The sequence below is a fragment of the Rosa chinensis genome, chromosome 1 (assembly GCF_002994745.2).
Source record: "Rosa chinensis cultivar Old Blush chromosome 1, RchiOBHm-V2, whole genome shotgun sequence".
Classification (NCBI taxonomy): domain Eukaryota; kingdom Viridiplantae; phylum Streptophyta; class Magnoliopsida; order Rosales; family Rosaceae; genus Rosa; species Rosa chinensis.
The window spans coordinates 51,278,978-51,295,606 of record NC_037088.1 but is presented as its reverse complement, the minus strand read 5'-3'; the positions used below and the strand labels follow the sequence as shown (position 1 = coordinate 51,295,606).

The 16,629-nt window shown below is 39.1% G+C and overlaps 2 protein-coding genes across 4 annotated transcripts; both read right to left on the bottom strand.

The window, feature by feature from the left end:
• Positions 1–296: 296 nt before the first annotated feature.
• Positions 297–8,095, bottom strand: LOC112181964. Of its 3 annotated transcripts, XM_040517205.1 has the most exons (10): positions 7,108–8,094; positions 6,002–6,190; positions 5,700–5,792; positions 5,440–5,622; positions 5,259–5,361; positions 4,964–5,149; positions 4,173–4,445; positions 1,990–3,614; positions 1,113–1,711; positions 297–933 (listed from the first exon to the last, which is right to left on the bottom strand). In XM_040517205.1, the coding sequence occupies exons 1-10, from the start codon at positions 7,339–7,341 to the stop codon at positions 924–926; spliced, it is 3,495 nt and encodes a 1,164-aa protein (XP_040373139.1). In that variant the 5' UTR covers positions 7,342–8,094; the 3' UTR covers positions 297–923. The 3 variants fall into 3 exon arrangements, with proteins under 3 accessions (XP_040373139.1, XP_040373138.1, XP_024176137.1); XM_040517204.1 differs by having other exon boundaries at positions 1,113–1,708; positions 1,990–4,445; positions 7,108–8,095; XM_024320369.2 differs by having other exon boundaries at positions 1,990–4,445.
• A 2,003-nt stretch (positions 8,096–10,098) lies between these two features.
• Positions 10,099–16,344, bottom strand: LOC112181965 (phospholipase A1 PLIP1, chloroplastic). The gene is made up of 6 exons (XM_024320371.2): positions 16,090–16,344; positions 12,131–12,887; positions 11,516–12,007; positions 11,366–11,425; positions 10,857–11,273; positions 10,099–10,726 (listed from the first exon to the last, which is right to left on the bottom strand). Exons 2-6 carry the CDS (start codon positions 12,800–12,802, stop codon positions 10,307–10,309), a joined length of 2,061 nt encoding a protein of 686 aa, XP_024176139.1. The 5' UTR covers positions 12,803–12,887; positions 16,090–16,344; the 3' UTR covers positions 10,099–10,306.
• Between the last annotated feature and the right edge of the window lie 285 nt (positions 16,345–16,629).

The window sequence follows — 16,629 nt, the reverse complement described above, 5'->3', positions numbered from 1 at the left end:
ACAGATTGGTTACTTATTTATCCCTTTTTCTATGGACATTAGTCTATGATAGGGTTTATAATTTATCGTTCAAACTTTGAACCATGGTTAAGAAACAGAGAAGGGTAGCTTGGGTTTCAGATCCTGGAGTTTAAATGTCTCTGTTGGGTCTCTATAGAATTCTCGCAAGTATGTTTCACAAATCCTGCATATAGTAGTAGTTTCTTTTTATTTTTTGAATTATATAAAGAGTTGGTGCAGCATGACTGGATATTATCTTCTTTGACAAAAGGAATGACTTTCAATTCAACAAACGGTGAAGAACAAAAAAATCAAGGTAACCGAACATGACCCAATTTTTATCTATTGTGAAGTTATTGCTACACTGTAAAATCTTAAACAACAGTACGTAAAAGGGAACTGGTACACATTCTGAATGAAAACCCTAATAATCTATGTGAAAGATAAAATCCTAAATTTTGATTGAACCTAAAGCAAGTTTCTAGTTTAGTAGAGTGTTACAAGTCCTAAACTAAATCTGAATCTGTGTCGCCGGGTCCTGCTCTCCCCTTCACCAGCACAAGCATCATCGTCATCATCATGTGCCACCACCAATATTGTATTCTTGAAATGGAGCAAGTGGTTAACCAGAAAGAAAAGGGAGTAAGTGGTTAACCAGAAAGAAAAGGGAGCAAGTAAACTACTTCCCAGTGTACATAAAAGCTCCAAGCAGGCATAGTGTGATAAGATATTAAGAATCATCGAATGGAATTTTAACTCTTCCTTTCTGAGAATGGGGTGGTGAGAACAACACTTGATAATGGGAGCGGTTCTTGTTTCTTCCATCACCGGCCATTACCCTCCCTGATCTGGATATGCTACGCGCGGGAGATCCTCATTTTCCATCCTGATAATTCCTTGCAGCCACTGCTCTGGCAAAGTAATCAAACTCCCCTGTTAACATAATTAAAAGCATCACAAGACAATCCCAATGAAGTAAAAATAACTACAGAGAGTCTGAATGAAATCTTCCAGGACTTGGCCATAAGACAGAAATCTCGAATCGACCATTGTCATCACCAAGCCAACAGAAAAAAAAAAAAAAAAGATCAAAAGAATCCCAAACAAACTACCTCTGGATGTGTGGTGAGGAAGGCTGATCAGGTGACGATCGTTGAGTTGAGCCACCGTGAAATCTTTGTTCCTCGAATACTCCACCCATCCGACTCCCCTCATTTAACTGTGAAGCTTCATTCAAACCTGAGAAACCCACTGGTCCAAGAGAACCAAACTCCAGCTGTTCGGCAGGTGGTGGCCCATAGCCAGCATTTTGATCATAAGGATATAGCATGACAAGAGGGGGCATGGTAGGTCCATTTGATGACACCCCACCGGGATTCATGCCTGGTAGTGGATACATGCCATATGCCACATTAGTGGAACCACTCTGTGTAGTACTTGAGCGGATAGGACCGTTTTGAGATTGATATGAAGGGAATGAATCATGTCTATGTGAGCTCCATGGCCTCTCAGCACGGCTCTCACTAGCTGCCATACGGTCTACTCTTGAATTTGGCTTCTCAGCTTGGCTGCGACTGTGGTTGCGTGCAGAAGCTCGTGACTTTGAGTTGGCATTCCAGTTCCCTTCTCTATCACCATGGTGGTCATTTCTGTCATAATTGAAACTCCCCCTTCTTGCACTTGAAGTATGGCGGTCCCTTGCAGAAACCTTCTACAGTAATTTAAAAGAAAAAATTAGAGATAAGTATAAACTAAAAACTACAGCAGGATCTATTATCACCTAATACAGTTTTGGCATGGCAAAACTCCTTTTCTACATCATGCTTCAACAAAAGCCTAACTATTCATAAACCACACCAGTCTAGGTGCAACATACTTGAATAAACAACGAAAAGGACCTTGCAATTAAATCAAAACAATTCCCCTCCAACAATACTAAAAAGAAAATTCAAGATGATAAGCCAAAGGAACAGGTACATATTATCTTACAGGATTTGGAAGGTAGGTCCCTGTCCCACTGCGGTATCTTGGAATCTCATCAACATAGCGTTGATACACACTAGCAGGTCTGTTAGAAACAGACTGGAGAGGCGCAGCAACAGGAACAACACGAGGGCCATAATTCATAAGCTGAGTGATGAGATTCATATTGGCTGAGAGAGGTCTCCCAGGACCATCCCAAGGAAATCGCCCTTGCAAGTAGGCAGGGGGCACCATAACAGGTGAAGGATAAACCATAGGTGGAGAATGCCGAGGATTTTGGCATAACCGTCCATACTGCAAATTCTGATAATGGCTGGCAAAGTCACTGTGAAGGATGTCAGATTTATACTCAGAAGGCTCAATAGGAGCAACCCTTCCCATGGAGTTAGAAATTCTTAACTCAGGTTGATCAATTCCTTCAGCTGAATCAAAGTTCTGACCAGAATCACTTTCAGGTCCATCTTCCCTACTGAATTGGCTTGATACATCTGAAGTTCCTGCCTCTGCTGGGAAATTGTAATATGGTAGCATTGTAACAAATGGAACTGGAGGTCCCGTAGGATAAAATGTGTAGGTAGCACCAGAATCATTTGTAGCTCTCTGTCGTGAGCCAGGCCCTAAGAGAACTGGGAAAGGCATCAGCGAATCTGATCCACTTGTTTGAGATGGTTCAAAACCCGGCATTTGATGTCTTGGAACATGCAAGGAAGCAACAGGTTGAGATAGTGTGCTTCTTTCTACCATTTCAGCACCTAAAGTTGTTGGCAGATTCCAATCTTTGTTTTCATCATCTGCCTGAGTAGAAGAATGTTCAGACACACTCTTACCTTTCCCATATGAGGTAGATGGAGCTGTTGACAGAGCAGCTTTTCTGCCCCGTTTTTCCCTTGTTGACTTTGACACTTTTGCTGATGATCCTTCCCAAGAACTCTCAGAGGAGGTCTTGCTTCTTGCAGAACTAGTATAATTGGCCGACAACGACCTAGAACTCACTCGGTCATCAAAGTATACCTCATTTCCTCGGTTATCTTGATACTGAAAATCATCGACATGATCTTCTCTCGTTGAATCTCGGCTTTCTTTAGGGGACTTTTGTTGAACTCGCATAGAACTTACACCAGCGCCTATCCGAGATGAAGGATGGGAGTTATAACCAGCTGAGGTTGACTGTTGCCTATCATCTGCCTCAAGCATTTCCAAACCTCCATTATCATGATCAAATCCACTAGTAGATCCCCTCTCCTGGTTGTGCCAGAAATCATGATCAGTTTCACTTGAGTTCATCTCCACAGAACCAAAATCTTCATTACCAGGTTCCACCGATTCTTCAGGATTTGATGTCAACCCCATGCCAGGGAAATAATGAGTTAAAGGTGACGGAACAACACCTTGAGGAAAATGCATATTCGTTCCCCAAGGACTCTCCATCAAGGGAAAATTTGTGGGAAACATGCCACCCATATTCCTCTGAGCATATCCCATCGAAGCAAGAACAGAAGATGGGATTGGAAATGGTAAATGACCAGAACCCAAATTCAGGGGAAGATGAACCTGTCCATTGAAACCATGAGCTGCAGAAGATGCCATCATGTTAACAAGATCTTGCTCCTCCTGGTGCATCCCTTGTGTCCCTGAAATAGACGGAAAATCTTCAGCAATAGTACTCGAACCAGATTCATCCTGGTAGCTATTATTTGAATCAACCACAACATCAAGGCTTTGATGGGATGGAATATGGTTAGCAGATGAAGGATCATCAGCTGAAGATCTAAATCTGTGGCTTGCTAAATTATCAGCCTCAAGGTTCTTCCTCCTGCTATTATCCAACCTCGTGGAATAAGTTTGGCTTTTCCCACTCTCTGGGGCCCTATTCCGCCGACCTTGAGAGGGAACTTCACTATATGTATCAGTAAGCTCAGGACTAGAGCGTGTCCTTGCAAAAAGAAACCTCCCGTGAAGGTCATTAACCAAGCTATCTGGTTTTCTCTGACCTTTATCCACATGTGCACCCAGGTCGGGATTGATTTCCTTTCTAATCTGATCAGAGGCCCTCCCAATGTTCATGTTCACATGATTCTTTTGGCTTTGACCATCAGTTACACTAGAAAAAACACTGTTCCGTGATATGCTTTCTATAGGATAACTACCCTGCTGAGAGGAAACACTAAGTGAACCATGTTTTCCCTCACCTTGAGTATCTCGACCGGAGGAACTTTCATTTTTTTTGCCGCTTAAGTTGTTCCTGCGATTCTCAGACCCATGTAAGTGGTCTGCATTTGAAAGTCGCAAGTGCCTAAGATCATTATGTGGTGCATCAGGTCGATGACCACTTCCATGTCTATCCCAAGTGTTGAGAAAAAACTGATTTACTTCGAAACATAGATCCTCCTTTGAACAATCAAGCAACCTGGCCAGCCTTTTAGCCCCAAATGCAAATGCACTGCGTATCCTAAAGAAGTTACCTGCAAAACGCATACACAGTGCACCATATATCAACACCAACAATATGAACACAGTTTATACCTTACAAGAAGGTGTAAATGACCAACAGATAGACGATAACATTAGCACAGTTCCACCTTAAAACAATATTATCACATTGAGCAATAAACATTTAAGCACTGACCAATCAAGATTACATGTATACACAAAGTTAATAGTTGGGTATCCCTTATTATTGTCCCTATTTTCTTATATTTAACAATCTGCAACTGCAATGTCGCCATTTCCTTATACAAATAGAATATCATCTAACTAATTCCAACACTGCTATTTCAAGTAAAAAAACCCTTTTTTTTTTTTTCTCCCATATGTTGTTTCCCACAAAGCCAGTCAAATTAAAGTACCACTAATCAACTAACCAACATACTTTCCACTCTAAACGAAAGACGAAACTGGCCAGAAACATAAATAAACCACAATTGAAGGAAAATGTGTTACAAGCACCGATCCAAAAGCATATAGTTTCCAAATTATGTACCTTTACTAACACTACGTCCAAGGTTGTTGTTGATTCTCAAAGGATCAATAACATTAAAATGTTTGGAAACAAAAGCTTGGCCCTGATTTTCTTGACCACCAGGGCGGACAGCATACACTGAGCTACACGCATCAAGAAACACTTCGCTTAGTAGTAACTCTCCACCATCTTTTCGAGGAGGTTCGGCTGCACCATAAACAATAACAAATTAAGCTGGAAAACATAAAACAAACAAGAAACTTGGGTAATTCAAGGTGAAAATTTTAAATAAAAATTTCAAGCAAATTATCAATACCAGTTACATCTGGAAGAGAACTAATGGGCACAGGACCCCTTAAGCTAACACAAAAGTTCTCCCAGTCAAACTTACTAAAGAACTCTAGAAAGCGATACAAGACCTGCATAGCAAAGAAAACCATTCAGAAGCATCCACAAAGTATAATGCAAATATAATCTGCAAAGGTAATGATAGCCACCTCAAGTGGTCCAGCAAAGGAGTTGTTGAAAACATGAAAAATGTATAAAACCAATGTTTCCAAAGCGTAGGTGGAGATAAGTCCATGGTGAGCGCCTAGTATTCGGCTCTCATAATAACACCAGGCCTTTATCAGTATAATACTACGCTTGAACAAATGATTTTGATTTATGAGATGATCGACCTGCAGAAGCAAACAAGACAATTAGTTACGGCAAAGTTGCATTTAACAAGGTTTCTATTCTTAGATGCACCATTCACCTCCTCAAGGAAACAAAGGGTGCACAAGCCTCCCAGCTGATTAAAGGATATGTCTACTACAATGTTTTCCACAAGGCACTTGATTATCTTTACCTGTAGATATACAAAGAGAAGTATTAATGCTTGTGATCCAACACGTACACCCAAGATATAGAAAGAATCAAGTATTGTACTAATGATGAACCGGGCCAAAAGAATAAGAAAATAAAAAGAATTCTTTCTCGACATGGAAGGAACAACAAGTATTTATAAAATAAATCATCTAATACATAAAAAGGTAGACGCTACTAGGAGGAACCTACTTCAGCTTGAATGTATTGAACCTCTTTGACACGAAATTCAGCATTCTCATTCTTCTCCTCATTCTCCAGCATATCACGAACCTGATGGGCCCATGAGTCTTTCAAACTTTGAGTCTTGCTGAAGGCTGTGAGGTCAATATCTCCATCAGGCAGATAAGTCTTGAGGGGCACAGACCCAAAAGTGAACACCTGCACACAATCATAACCATATTACTAATTATAATACTAATATGAAATAGGAAAAATATGAACCTATGGACCAAGTTAGCAGGCAATTTTTTTTTTCCTAGGGAAAAAAAGAAAAAGGTTAGCAAGCAATATTTCATAGCAGTATCATGAAGTCCAACTTTGCCAATATGAAAAGCATGAAGAGATAACCAATGTTGAACACATTAGTTGAATTCTAAGAAAGATGGGGAATGGTAAAGTCAGGGCCATATAAGACAATGGAGACGCTAGAGGAAAAACCAGAGGCAGCGCTAAGTAAGAGTTTGATTCATGCATAGAGATGCAGTAGGATTCAAAAATGTTAGAAACAGAACTCATTATACCGACCAAGCCTGTAGGTAGGCGAATGTAATTCCTAAGGATCTGGCCTAATCAACCTTTCTTTTCCATTCAGATGTTCCATGAATCAGAGCTTAATATTTCTTCATCTCTTTCCTCTCAAGCTGCCTACGGTTAAAAACCACACCCACATTTCAAGATCCAACTTTCAATTGTTTCCTTGTGATGCAACCGCTACTTACTGTCAGAAAGGCATATTCTCTTCTTGAAGTAGAGGAGAACAAAAAGAGAGGGCTGTTCATCGATATAGGAAGCTCTCTCTTATCATCTCATGCTATGCCATTTCCCAAAGGACAAGTGTCAGAATTCCTATAAGGATATATAAGTTATCGGGTCCCCTCTCAGTTCTCATTGCCTTAAGCTACTATACTTGTGCTCTCACCACCTCGCAAAGACTATTACAATGAAATGCTTCATAGCTAAAGTTAAACCAACAGTAATTCAGCAAAGATGACAACTTTACAATGCATTTTCCACCCTATATAGCTAAACTGGCATTCTACCAGAACCAACAATAATAGTGTGTAAACATGTCAAACCTGGCATGGGAAGCACTTGATGATAAGCCGCTGCACATAATCGGCAACGGCAATTCGGCGCTCTTCTGAGGGTGGATTGGGCTGAATGCAGGCAATAAGCTCTGCAGTTCTCTCCTCCGCCTTGGTCCATCGCTCGGAATCCAGCACTCGCATCACGGAGGCGGCTTCATTGGGCAATAGGCCATTCAGCAATAGCCCACTTGCTGGCTGTGCCCACCCTTCAAGTTCGCCCATGCAAGCTTAACCTTTTTCCCTTCACTTCCACACTAAAAATAACTCCCCTCCTCCTTAAAAACAACAAAAATCCGAAAGCTGTCTACTTTTCCCCAATCTAAAAAACCCAAAACAATTACAACAAGCCTCTCAAGGTAGACTCCTTCTTCGGCTTCAACGAACAAACCCAGATAGAGAGGATTTGTTATCTTCTATTCAAAACTTGCAAGACAGTATATTTTGCTAAAAAAAACTAGCACATATATCGGGTATTTCAGGAAACCCAAAAATTGAATCCTACCCAGTACCTAAAATTAAAAAAATAAAAAAAAAAAATTAAACTTGATTATAAATACAATCAAAATCGAATCCACAATCCGAAACAGGACGAAACCCTAAAAGAAATGAAAGGAGGGTGTGATTGGGAGATTGGTGGGAAAGAGGGATGAGAGTTATAAGAACCCTAGAAGGAAGAGTGGAATCCCAATAGTACGGAAGTGTGGAAGAATCAGAATAAAGAAGGGGGCTGAGGAGGTAGAAGAAGAAGAGGGACCAAAAAAAGAAATGTGGGCAGGGAGAAAGGGCATTAGATTGAACCAGAATTGATCAAAATTAGGTTTTTGGTTAAAACAAACAGACCTATAGAATTTGGATTGGAGGAGGTTTGTCAGGTTTTTATTTTTTTTATTTTTTTTGCTTTTTCTTTGCTGAAAGAGGAGGAGGGGAAGGAGGAGGTTGTCAGGTTGTGGGGTGCATTTGTGAGGGGTTTTTCAAATGGAAAAATTTATTGGAGAAGAAAAAAGAGAGATTGAAAAAGACCAAACAAAAAATAAAGCTGTTAAAATATAAATTTGGGAAATTAAAATTTTCTGGGTTATACAGTGCCGGGCCAGCAGAGGATTAGGGCATGGCCTCAAATATTGGACTCACCCAAAAACTTCATCACGCTATTTGCTGAATGTTGAATCCAAAGTAAATCTCTTACTTTCACACTGTAGTAGGTGTCTCCTCACCACGATTGATCATAGTTCACTGTAAACAAAAAGATCATCAATTTACTCTTAAAAATGTTTCAGACCGTAGAAACTTCTAATTAACTGTATAGGAAAACAGAGACAAAACTTATATACGATGGTCGTTGTTTGGAAACTCAATAAACCTCACGAGAATTTTTCTACAAAGTTTCCTCATAAGTACATAACCAGAGGCAAATCTTCTTAGACATATGATCAAGACTTCCTTATTCACATGTGAGTGAGGTTTTTAGAACATCTCACTATTTAGAAGTGACCTTATAAAAGTTTAGAAAAGTTTCCATTTGGGTTAGGCCCAACTAACACTCTTTTGGTCTTGTTCAATTCTGAAGACATGGACTCCACTTGACCAACACTTCGTCCATCTTGTTCAATCCTATTTGCACACGAGCCTCTTCAAATAGGACGTTGTCTTCCCGTAGATTTTAGACCCCCAAGTCGACCTCAAGGTTTTTAGCTTTAGCTAAACAGATTTTGGTTTGATCGAGGTTGGTACTTCAGGTGTTAAACTTTTTGTTAGTATATCTAGGTCTCACTCTCCCTTCCATAGTTTTCTTCGAGACGCCATTGATCGCATGGAGCAAAACATTCGAAAGCGGAACCAGGTCGAGCCAACTCAAAAAGAAACCCCCAAGAAGAGCAAAACAGGAGGCGCTAATGGGCCTCGGAGGGCTTCTGCTTACATTAATACTTCTAGAAGAATAGATTATCAGCTAGACATTTGCAGGATTACAAACAAACTGGTTTTTGTGGGTATGGAGGAAGTTGCAAATTTTCACATGATCGTGGGGACTACGAGTCTGGTTGGCAGTTGGAGAAGGAGAGGGATGAAGAAAGGAAGAAAAGATTAGGTCTCGATGAGTTTCGTGATTCGGAGCAAACTGAAGCAGAAGAAGAAGTTGACAATGAGCATGCATGTTCCATCTGCAAGAAACCTTTTGTTGTTCATGTTGTAACTAAATGCAGACACCACTTCTGTTTGCATTGTGCACTAAAGGTAATTCAGATCGATAATATTTCTTAGTGCATCATTCTCAGTTTCTGTTTTAAATTTTATGAATCCAAAAGATAATAGCTTTAAAGTTTTTTTCTAACCTTATTTGTGTTTTTCATTATCAGCGTGATCAAAAGAAGAAGAAGTGCTTTGTGTGCCATAAGCCGACTAATGGTTCATTCATCCCATTCGATGCTGTTTTTAAGAGAGGGAAAAGAAGGCATGGCTGCTGATGAGGGTAAATAAAACCTCCGATTTTTACTTGTTAATCTTTATTTGCCCTGAAGTGCATCGTTTATTGAAGACAGTGTTCAGTTTATTACTATTGTTAGTTGCTATTACAAGTTAACTTTCAGATTTCTCATATTGTGGTTCAAAATTCTGAAATTGTATTTGTGCTTATTCTAATTGATAAAAAAAAAACGAGAGAAATTAGAAAAGAGAAGTGTTGAAGAGAGTTCAATTTTTGACTGTGTATCAGTCTTGCTTGTTTTAGTTAAGTTCATAATTCAGCAATTTTTTTTTTTGCTGGTGGTAGAGTCTGAATCCTGAAACCCTGTTTGTGCTTATTCTACTCTGTTTCAGATAGAAAACAATAAGATGATAAAGTGAATCGCGTGGTTACTCTTGGTTTATTGGTAAGAGAATGATTCTATAACTTGTCCCTAGAATCATCCACACAAAATTGCATCATCAGCTGAAAGAATATATCTACCTTTACAATAAGAAATTGTTCAAGTAACTGTTCATTCTTGTACATTCGGGTGGTTGCCTTTGATCCTTGTGCTAGTTGTGTCAAAGATTTTACATTTTATGCTGTGTTATTAGTCGATGATGGCAATATCGATACAGAGTTCAGGGGGTAAGAGATGTACATTGAACAAAGAGAACGAATTATTCCTCTACTTTTTATGAACATACTCTAAATGCATGTACAGATTCCCCCAAAAGAATGGTCTTAAACTCCTGTGAGAATCTCCTTCGTCACCAATCTGCCGCTCTCCAGATTATTTTCATGGTTCCATGTGTGTGGGGATGGTGAAGTAAGTAGCGGCCACAAGACATTCCTCTGTTTCCTAGCTATACGAACAATCTTTCTTGTGTGTAGCCTAAGGACACCATTCACAGCCTTCAGATAGTTGCTCGAGTCATGATCCCGTAGGATTGTACCTTCCGAACCATAAGCTGTAGGATCGCTTAGGGTTTCTAGCGGATGCGGGGAATTTAAGAAGGTTCTAAGGACGCTTGAAGAGTACCCATGTTGAGTTTTGTCCAAAGCATAGAGGGCACTCCCCAAGGGGAGAAGAGGGTGTGGCGGAGACGAGCTTTCATCAGGTTGCAGAATGAATATTTTACCCATAGGAGAGTACAATATTTTCTGCATAAAAAGACAGTCAATGAAAGAAATGAATTATTGAACTTGGGCAAACTTTGAATTTAGAAAAAGAGTTGATCATATATACCATAATCTAGTGACATATACCGTTAATTTTCATAGTGATGCTTACGTTTTTTATCAGACAAGGGTGTGATCGAAATGAACCATTTAAACGCTTGAGAAGCGTAGCCACATAGTTAGGGTAGTTGCAGGAGAAGGCTCTTGGGACAATATCTCTATGCATCATCACGCAATGGATTTGGTTCTCATCGACACCCAGGTCGTCTAGTATTCTCTGGCCTCCACAAAACACAAATGGTGAGCCAAATGTCACAACTGGCCGAAGAGTGGAGGGCTTGACAAAGTTCCTGGTCAGTAACATCAAGTGGACTAGAAGAGAGAGGCTTCCTCCAAGAGAATGACCAGTGAACTGAAACTTTGCACGCTCTCCATATCTATCCAAGTGCTCGATTATTTGTGGCATGAATTGCTCGTACATCCCCTTTGCTGCTTCATAGATTCCTCTGTGAACAAGTACATTTGTTCCCTGTGCAAGATTATAACAGGTTCATTCAGCTGTTTCTCATTTTCTTCCAAGACAAAAACCAGTAAGTAGTTCTGTACGTATCTTATGCTTACCTCAAATTTTGTAGGTTCAAAGAAGAGGTTTGCCTGCCAGGACGCAAGGGAGTCCGAACCCTGCAAGTCATGAACCATTTGCTTAGTTATGATTGAACAACATCTCGTGTCGGATTAGAGTACCATCTGGATGAAGGGTTAAGAAATTACCTGAATCACAAAGCAGCGAGTATATGTACTGTTGTCATCACAAACAAACCATTCACAAGGTGCAGATTGGGGTGACCGAAGGTCTTGTGCTGTTTCTTGCTTTTGTTTTTCCCCTGCTGCAACCACGACTGTCATCGTTGATGCTGTTAAGGAAACAGCTACCTCCGACTTATAATTTCGGGGGGAGCTCCCTCCTTCCTCTCGTTGTTGTTGTTGGTCTCCACTTCTGAATGTATTCTCTACATCACCACCATCCATGTCACGCGAGCGAACATAAGATGCTGCTGAGGCAGCAATTTCGTAAGCAACAGATGGATGGATTGAATGCTTCTGCTCAGAGTCTGCAGCTGCCTCTGAAGTGGATTCCTCGTCAGTTACAGGTACACGAGTAGAGTCCTGATCAATTCCTTCTTTGAGTTCCTCTTCCTCTGCTTTCTTTACTAATGAAGATGTTACAAACTGTAGGCCGTAATATCTCTTCAAATCATCGGCCTGCACAGGCAATAATACTAGGGATTTATTTCACATTGTTGAGACACTCGACTTTTGAACATCTATACTTTTGAATCGAAGTGTATGATATATGAACTATGCTGAACAAAGACATTGACATACCTTTATCAATGGTATTACATATGCCAGGTTGCTCAAGAAGGCTAGCTGAGAAAATTGTTTGGTATCAGACCATGGTACCTTGACCAATAACCTTTGGAAACTTTCTGAAGTTATCTCTCCATCATCTTCATCTGTACTGTAATCCACTAAACAACCACCCTCTCCACATTCACAATCACCATCACCTTCGTGACAAACACTGTCTTCATCCCCAACTTCTTTTTGCTGCCTATTACTCCATTTTCTTCTGATCTCCACAAGCCTCTCCACCCAATTGGCTCTCTTTATCTCATGATCTTCTTCTTCTTCTTCTTCACCGCTCTCCCTAGAGTTATCGATCATTTCCATTTCCCTCTCTGCCGTGCTCGTATGCTTACTCGTGTCTGCATCAAACAAAAATGATCTAACCGAGTTTGGTAGAATGGAGCTCGAAAATTGAAAGGGGAAAAACCCCATGGACCGGCTGTTCTTTAGTTTTGGTTGGGCTGACGCAGCATGAATAGGCCTAATGCAGTAGCAAAGATGGTTATCGGAATAAGACCTCCGAATATTTGCACGTCTGTAAAGGTCTTTGCTGGATTGCGATCGCCGAAGACCACTCTGCTCCTTGAAGACGTCTATAGTCCTCGTTGAAGCCGGAGAGCTAGGTATAGATAATGAAGTGCAGGCCATGGTTGTAACAGAGTGCAAGCGAATATCAGCAAAGCTCTTGGTAGAGAAGCTTCAACTTTTGCAATGGACTATAATATAATTCGCCCTGGAAGATGATGATCAAACTAGGTTAGCGAACAATGTCTAACTCTTTAGTCAGATTGGCTATTCGACCAATTTCTTGAAATTGTACTAGGTTGTGGTAATGGCTTATATAAGCACACTGTAATCAACTACCTCCTCCTTGTTTACAACGAAGACATTTGGAAATTACCATTTTGTTCACAAGGCTATAAACTATTCCATTAATCATTATGGTTTTAAAGTCATTAAACATGCTATTTGGACAAAAACATCGCTATGATTCTGGACAAATCAATACATAGTAATATTCGAGAACATCATGAATCCATCACCAATATAGATAATAATATGCTTTTTTTTTTTTTTTTGAGAAAGAGATAAATTCATTAACTTATCAATGGTCAGAAGGCACGTACATCATATGTTGTCTTACAAAGTGAGCACAATAAAAGACCTAGCCATATGAGGGAAAATCCAACACTACCTAAATTCTTGCTAAAGTAACCCTAATCGCCTAAAGACCTCAATTGGTGTACAATTAGATAAACTAAACTTAAATAGCAACAGACTTGAAGCGTCACATGCTAGGTACCAAGAAACAGAAAGCTTAGAGCTTCCCGTTGCCCTTATCTATAGGGCTACCCTCTTGAACAGCATCAGTAGTAGGGTAAGTGAGACGCAAAGGAGCCACACCCACCTTCTTTTGAACTTGGAAACCCTTGTCAACCACCCAAGTGCGAATGTTGAAAGTAGATGGGTCAACAAGTTGGCGTATCAAAGATTTCACGAGGAGCAAAGCCTGGGAAGAACGATGAATAGGGCCACCCCCAATCTTGCCAAGATCAAGAGCACCATCACCCTCTGCTATCGCAAGGGATGCAACAAAACTTGCAGTCACAGCTTCAAGGGAAGCCATAGGATCGAAGACAAGAAGTGAAGAAGTTAGGGTGTAGTCTTGTAGTCTACAACTAGGGTTGAGAGAAAAAAGCTCTCCTAAGGTTTTATTAAAATTAACAAATTGAGATCTTAATCGTAGATTTCGTAGATGATAATAATATACTTTTAACTATGATTTTATCGTAAATATCCAATGTAGCATACGCACTTTAAATTTTAGGGTTTGACCAATAATAAGCTTACAAGGCATATTTGTTAAGAGATGACCACATTTCTTTGGACCATATTGTCGAGAAATTCCATGTAACTTTATGCCTAAAACAAGCCTTCATTTGAGCAAATAGATACCCTTCACAAGGTTTTTACCTTTTTTGGTAAATCCAACAATTTCAATCAAGGACCTTTCATTGTTGTACAATGCTCCAACCCGGAAGGAGTTAGTTCGGGTTTAATTAAGATGTTACAAGCCTACTTTTCTATAAGGAATGCTTCTATAAGTTTTATGAGATGTTTCTTGTTTACAATTGAGCGTTTAAACAGGTGAGGTAGTTGTCAATTTTTTCTTTGGAAATAAAGTGTCACTTGCTTAGAATAGGCTTGATTAAATGCAAACTCAAAATTGTTTATAATAAACTAAATCAGCATATTGAAAGTAATTAAGGAAACAAACTTCGAACTAGGTAGTCAGTTATTAGAACTAATTTTCCTTCACAATAATTATTCTACATAAATCGTGATAATTACTAATTATTAAAAGAACATGGATTTCAAATAATTCGGTGCACCTAAAAATTTCAGTCATAGTATTTGATTGCTTCTATTAGAGGGTATAGTTGTTGCAACTTGCAACCAATATGTAAAAATAATTAAATCGATTCTTCCAGTTTCTTGCATCTAAATTTCTTTGGCCACAATATTCTTCAACATGAAGCAATCATAAATCTCATATATGGGGCTTGGTTTAGCTGTCTTTGTTCTAGGAACGGTTGGTCCGAAATCTTTGGTAGTTTTGGTTGTTAGGTTTCAATGGTTTACCCCGACTCGCCCCATCGACAAAAATCTAACCAAACCTTAGGAGTATCCGCCCTTCCAATCTATTTTTATAGGAATTGCACTTTAACTTGTTTTTCTTCTAATATTGTTTTGTTTATCTTTTTCAAGACAACAAACCTATGATAGTTGTGATCTGCTTGAAAATTCTTAGACGTCATACTTGTTTCTACTTCAAAGTTTCTAGTAATTATCGTGATTAGGTAGTTGATTAACGGAAGTTAAAGCCGACCCCATTACTTTAAGGAGTTTTTAAGTCTTAAAACTGTTATTATTTAATCCTTGATAAAGAATAACATATATGATTGAAAATCATTGAAATAAGTGTAGGAAGAGGTTGCGCGTTACCGTAAATGCGTTATATGATTCTATCATGAAAAAATCTCAATAGAGTAAAAAAATACGAACAAAAGAAGAAGACAAATACGATCGACACCTGAAATAGAATTATATAACAGTACCTATGTTCTTTTCCAAGCTTCAAAAGTTATTTCTGAATGCAGTGAATGGATATCGGACAATGTCACATATCACGTACATAACAATATCTCAAGCCCCAATTGGTTTAAATATGCAAACACACTTCATTTATAAAGCAACTAAGAGTCTGGAAGTGCCGAAGTGGGGGGTTTAGGTGACTGGAAAGTGGTCAAGGAGACAAGGAGTGATGGGTGTTTATCTTGGTTTGACTCTATTGCCCTCTCTACTAAGAAAATTGGTTTCAAAAGTATTTTAATTTAAGAAGGCTATAAATGTCAACACTAAATACTTTACTAATAGGGTAGTATGGATCAATCGATAACCACTAGTAAAAAATTTCCATGACTTTAATATTCACGCTTTAAATTTCAATATTCTCCCAGCAAACCTCCATTAACCAAGTGATTCTCTTTTTTCTATTGTTGGGTCAGTTTACTACATGATTCGAATATCTAAAACTACATATCATTTTACGAATATTTATTTTTCTGTAGTATGTTCTCTATTTTGGGGAACAACTTAGGAAAAATATTCCATTGCTGTTTTTTGTGTTCTAGCTCTTTGAAATGAATTATGGTTCGACTGTAGAACAAAAAACGAAAACAAATAACAAAAGGAATATATCTCCCACACTAATTCACAAAAACACGGCTCCCAATTTTCTTCTTCTCCTATTTATAAAAACAAGTCCAGAAAATGCAAGGACCAAAGCCAATACATAAATACATAATCATGCTATATTGCTAATAAATAACAAAACTTTGGACCCAGAAAAAAAATATATGTGAAGAAGGTACCTCAAAACTTCGCCAGCGATAAATGTGAAGGCTTGTCGACTTTCACAGTATCACATTGTCAAGGAGACCATAAACTGAAGCAGGAGGGTATGATGGCCGGAGCGCCGACGATTGAGGATATTCCGGTTGAAAATCCCCGAGGTGATCGATATCTGAGAATGTAGGATACTGAATACAAAGTGAACTTAGACGCGATTCTGAATATTTTGATGTTGATCGATCTTGATGGTTTCAGAACCCTCTTCTTTTCTCGGATTTTCTTTCTTTCTTTCTCGGAGTAAGATCTGGATTTTACTATAATTGGAGGAATTCACGTTTTTAATATATAAGGAGGTTACAGAAACAGCCATGAAGAATCTGTTCACGTGGACTGGAGGTCTGGAGGAGTTGCCACCTTCGAATAAATTTCTTATGGTCCAAAATGCCCTCAAGATTCTTTGGGGTTTCCCACCTTAATCAACCATTAGTTTTTAAGTAAAACTCTACAACTCGATCTAGCAAATTCCTTACCATTGATTACTTGTAAAGTAAAAGTAGGAG

Bases quoted from the DNA above. Each gene is read 5' to 3' on its own strand.
- LOC112181965 (XM_024320371.2), bottom strand. From the start codon at position 12,802: ATGGCCTGCACTTCATTATCTATACCTAGCTCTCCGGCTTCAACGAGG. The intron at 12,008-12,130 runs GTATGTCAATGT...TTGCCTGTGCAG, and splicing joins ATGTAATACCATTGATAAAG to GCCGATGATTTGAAGAGATA. The intron at 10,727-10,856 runs GTAAGCATCACT...CTTTTTATGCAG, and splicing joins ACCCTTGTCTGATAAAAAAC to AAAATATTGTACTCTCCTAT.
- LOC112181964 (XM_024320369.2), bottom strand. From the start codon at position 7,341: ATGGGCGAACTTGAAGGGTGGGCACAGCCAGCAAGTGGGCTATTGCTG. The intron at 5,362-5,439 runs GTGGCTATCATT...TTTGCTATGCAG, and splicing joins CCTTTGCTGGACCACTTGAG to GTCTTGTATCGCTTTCTAGA. The intron at 5,150-5,258 runs GTATTGATAATT...TTTATGGTGCAG, and splicing joins TTCTCTTCCAGATGTAACTG to CCGAACCTCCTCGAAAAGAT.